General features: G+C 52.6%; 1 protein-coding gene across 1 annotated transcript in view; it reads left to right on the plus strand.

Moving 5' to 3' along the window:
- NCS1 (neuronal calcium sensor 1) overlaps positions 1-3,262 on the plus strand; it is a gene marked incomplete at its 5' end in the record, with an annotated part of 6,975 nt that extends 3,713 nt beyond the window's left edge. The window contains 2 exons of the mRNA XM_007471695.1: positions 285-362; positions 3,156-3,262. Coding sequence (XP_007471757.1) covers positions 285-362; positions 3,156-3,254 — 177 coding nt within the window. The remainder of the gene's footprint in view (positions 1-284; positions 363-3,155) is intronic.
- Positions 3,263-3,980: the final 718 nt, after the last annotated feature.

The following is a 3,980-nucleotide window of genomic DNA, read 5'->3' on the forward strand; positions in this document are numbered from 1 at the left end:
CCCCCCGTGGGACTGCTCTCCTCACCGGGGCAAGCGTTGACCAGGTAAGGGTCACTGCCTGGGGCCGCTCAGCACATCTCCAGCTGGCCTGGCAGATGGGGGCTCGGGTGGGTGCGAGGTTCTGGAGCAGAATTACAGATGGCGGGGGACATTGCGGGGAGTAGGAGGCAGAGGGGGTCCTCATCTGGAACCTGCCCAGGTCTGGGGAGCATATTTTTTTTTGGGAAAAGGGCCCAAAGCCCAGAGTGCCAGGAGCCAGCCCCCACCTTGTCTGTCCCTGGCAGGGGAACACCGTGGAACTCCCCGAGGAAGAGAACACCCCCGAGAAGCGGGTGGACCGAATCTTCGCCATGATGGACAAGGTGAGACCCCCCCCCGCAGCTGCCACTGACCACCTACACGCCTGGCTCGAGGCAGGCAGCACACCTGGTGTGACGTCCACTGGTCCGGTTGGTAGCCGTTGCCTTCAGACATCCAGGGTTTTAAGTAAATTTGTCCAGCACTTTCTCTCTGATCAACTAAGTTTCAGTAGTTGTGGCTCGCGGGCTCTAGAGCGCAGGCTCAGTCGTTGTGGAGCACGGGCCCAGCTGCTCCGCGGCATGTGGGATCTTCCCGGACCAGGGATCGAACCCATGTCCCCAGCATTGGCAGGCGGATTCTTTTTTTTTGCGGTACGTGGGCCTCTCACTGCTGTGGCCTCTCCCGTTGCGGAGCACAGGCTCCGGACGCGCAGGCTCAGCGGCCATGGCTCACGGGCCCAGCCGCTCTGCGGCATGTGGGATCTTCCCGGACCGGGGCACGAACCCGTGCCCCCTGCATCGGCAGGCGGACTCTCAACCACTGCGCCACCAGGGAAGCCCTGGCAGGCGGATTCTTAACGACTGCGCCACCAGGGAAGTCCCAAGATTCTTAACCTTTTAAATTTTTTGCCATGGACAAGAAATTTGGGCATTCTGGAGTTGTCTGTGGACTTCTCAGAGTAATGGTTTTAAGTGCATCAGATAAAATCCACAGGATTAAGAAGGAAGCTATTTTGGAATGCAGCTATCAAAAATTTTTTTAAAAGAATATGTGATGTGGTATATGAGCTTGTGATGAGTTACGGTGGTTTAACCACCCCACAATTTTGAGCCGATGATATGTACAGGTGATGCCTACAGCAACCGTGGAGCGTTATAAAAATGCCTCGATCCCCACAGTTAACAAAGCCACAGGTACTGCTGGTTCTGTGGGAGATCGTTACCTAGATTCATTATGGAACGAAGAGCTAAATTTCAGTTATAAGTTAGCGAAAAGAAAGTCCTCATTTTTTCCCATTTTAGTTCACAGGCCTGCTGAATTCTGTTCTCAGACCCCAGGTTAAGAAACCCTTCTTTAGGGCTTCCCTGGTGGTACAGTGGTTGAGAGTCCGCCTGCCGATACAGGGGACATGGGTTCGTGCCCTGGTCCTGGAAGATCCCACATGCCGCGGAGCAGCTGGGCCCGTGAGCCATGGCTGCTGGGCCTGCGCATCTGGAGGCTGTGCTCCGCAATGGGAGAGGCCACAACAGTGAGAGGCCCACGTACCGCAAAAAAAAAAAAAAGAAACCCTTCTTTATACCAAACCTTTTTTTAAACTGGAAGTAACTTTGTTTTAAACTAGAATTTGATATCAAGATGGTAAGGAAACCCACTATTGCTTGCCTTCAATAAAAGAATTCAAATGAACAGTGACCTTGGGCTTATTATTACATTCTGGCTAGGTACAGGTGCCTGCCCTGAAAGCTTTGAGCCTGAGGCCTTACTTCCTTAATTTAAAAAAGTGAGATCATATGTCAGAGAGGCAGTAAAGACACAGAGGCTCAGACCACGCTGGGCAGACCACGCTGGGCAGACCACGCTGGGCTGCTGATAATAATCAGATGTGTCCATAGAGTGCAGCAGAGAATACTAACTTCTCGCAGGGTGGTTCAATGTTATTTAACACAAAGGTGTTGAATCCCCCCCACCCCCAATTCAGACATCCCTTATTTTGGGAAGCAAAGTCCACGCTGTAGTCAGACTGGGTGTAAATCTGGCTTCCCCAGTTAGCAGCCAGGGGGCCCTGGATAGCTGACTGAGCCTCAGCATCCTCGCTGGTGAAATGGTGATAAGAGCAGCCCCTCTTTGGCTAAACAATACGCTGCTAAATAACCAAGAGATCCCTGAAGAAATCAACGAGGGAATAAAAAAATACCTAGAGACAAATGACAATGAAAACACGATGACCCAAAGCCTGTGGGATGCAGCAAAAGCACTTCTAAGAGGGAAGTTTATAGCAATATAATCTTACTTCAAGAAACAAGAAAAATCTCAGATAAACAATCTAACCTTACACCTAAAGGAACCAGAGAAAGCAGACCAGCCCCTCTTCTTAGAGCGGCTGTGAGGACCCCATGAGACCAAGCGCACGCATAGCATGAGCGGGGCCCACGGTAGACGACCCTCAAGATCTGCCTGCGGAGCTTGTGGAAACCTCGTCATGATCTCTCTTTCTGGGTGCAGGCTGTGGGTGGCTTCCAAGGCCTTTTTCTTTTGCTCTCACGGGTTTCCTTGCAAGATGCTCCAGGGGAAGGGATTCTGGCCCAAGCCATTTCCTTCTGCAAGAGACCCACTAAAGCCCCTTTACGTGGGCTCTGTCCAGCCTCCTTGTAGGTCTCCTGGGGGATGGCTTAAATGCCCTTCCAAGGGTGACCCCAGAGAAATGCATCAGGCTCTCAGCCCTGTGGGATTAACACCCTCTGTGGGGATGAACAGCAGTGAGGATGATAACTGTGGAGTTATCGGGTGCTTCCGGTCTGCGGAACACTTTACACAGCTTGAGCTCAAGGAGTGCTCACCTCAGTGCCCTGAAGAAGCCGCTCAATTTTCTCCAGTCTCCAGATGAGGAAACAAGGGCCCAGAGAGGTGGGTCGTGTGCCCAAGGTCACCCAAGCAGGAAGTGCCCGCGTCTGTCTATGCCTGACCCCTCCCACCTAATGAGCTGCCTTGCCTCCCTCCTGACTTAACTGTGGAAGCTCTTTTGGAAGCAGCCCTGGGCTGGGCTTGGGGAGGGAGTGTCCAGGGCCCAGGGCAGAGGCCCCTGTCCTGGGAGGTTGGTTGTCCCCTCACCTTCACCCTCCTCTCTCTGCTTGCAGAATGCCGACGGGAAGCTGACGCTGCAGGAGTTCCAAGAAGGATCCAAGGCGGACCCGTCCATCGTGCAGGCGCTGTCCCTCTACGACGGGCTGGTATAGTCCAAGGCCCAGAGCTGAGGTGAGTGGAGGGGGACTTGGGGCCTGGGGTCGGGGAAAGGGGGCAAACCCAGCCTCAGGACACTTGGGGTTGGCAGATAAGTACCTGAGTTTCCCGGGGGGGAATCGGGGTCTGCCCAGTTGGCGCATAGCTAGTAAGGGAGGCCTAGGAGGCAGGGCCTTCACGTCAGCCAGGGCTCCTCTATTTTTGTCATTTTTATATACCCAGATTCAGCCTGAGAGTTTACTTGAATAGGAGTTTCCCTGGGTTGAAAACACTTTGAAAATACCAGTTCTCAGCCAGGGCCAGGGGCCTGGGAGAACAGGAGTCTCTCATCTTTTCTCCGTTGGGGTGGCTGAAGACCTCAGCTTCTGCTCTCTTGATCAATAGCTCCAACGTGGTTTCTTTTTTTGCCCAGATTTCCATTAAGTGCAGGATGATGGCCCACAGAGGCCTCTGTTGCTGGCAGAAGACTGATCCCCATGGTCCTGTCCAGCTACAAACACTCTTTTTTTTTTTTTTACTGGCTCTTTTTTTTTTTTTAACATCTTTATTGGAGTATAATTGCTTTACAATGGTGTGTTAGTTTCTGCTGTATAACAAAGTGAATCAGCTATACGTATACATATGTTCCCATATCTCCTCCCTCTTGCATCTCCCTCCCTCCCCCCCTCCCTGTCCCATCCCTCTAGGTGGTCACAAAGCACCGAGCTGATCTCCCTGTGCTA

This window comes from Lipotes vexillifer, unplaced genomic scaffold (genome assembly GCF_000442215.2).
Source record: "Lipotes vexillifer unplaced genomic scaffold, Lipotes_vexillifer_v1.1 scaffold4278, whole genome shotgun sequence".
NCBI lineage: Eukaryota > Metazoa > Chordata > Mammalia > Artiodactyla > Lipotidae > Lipotes > Lipotes vexillifer.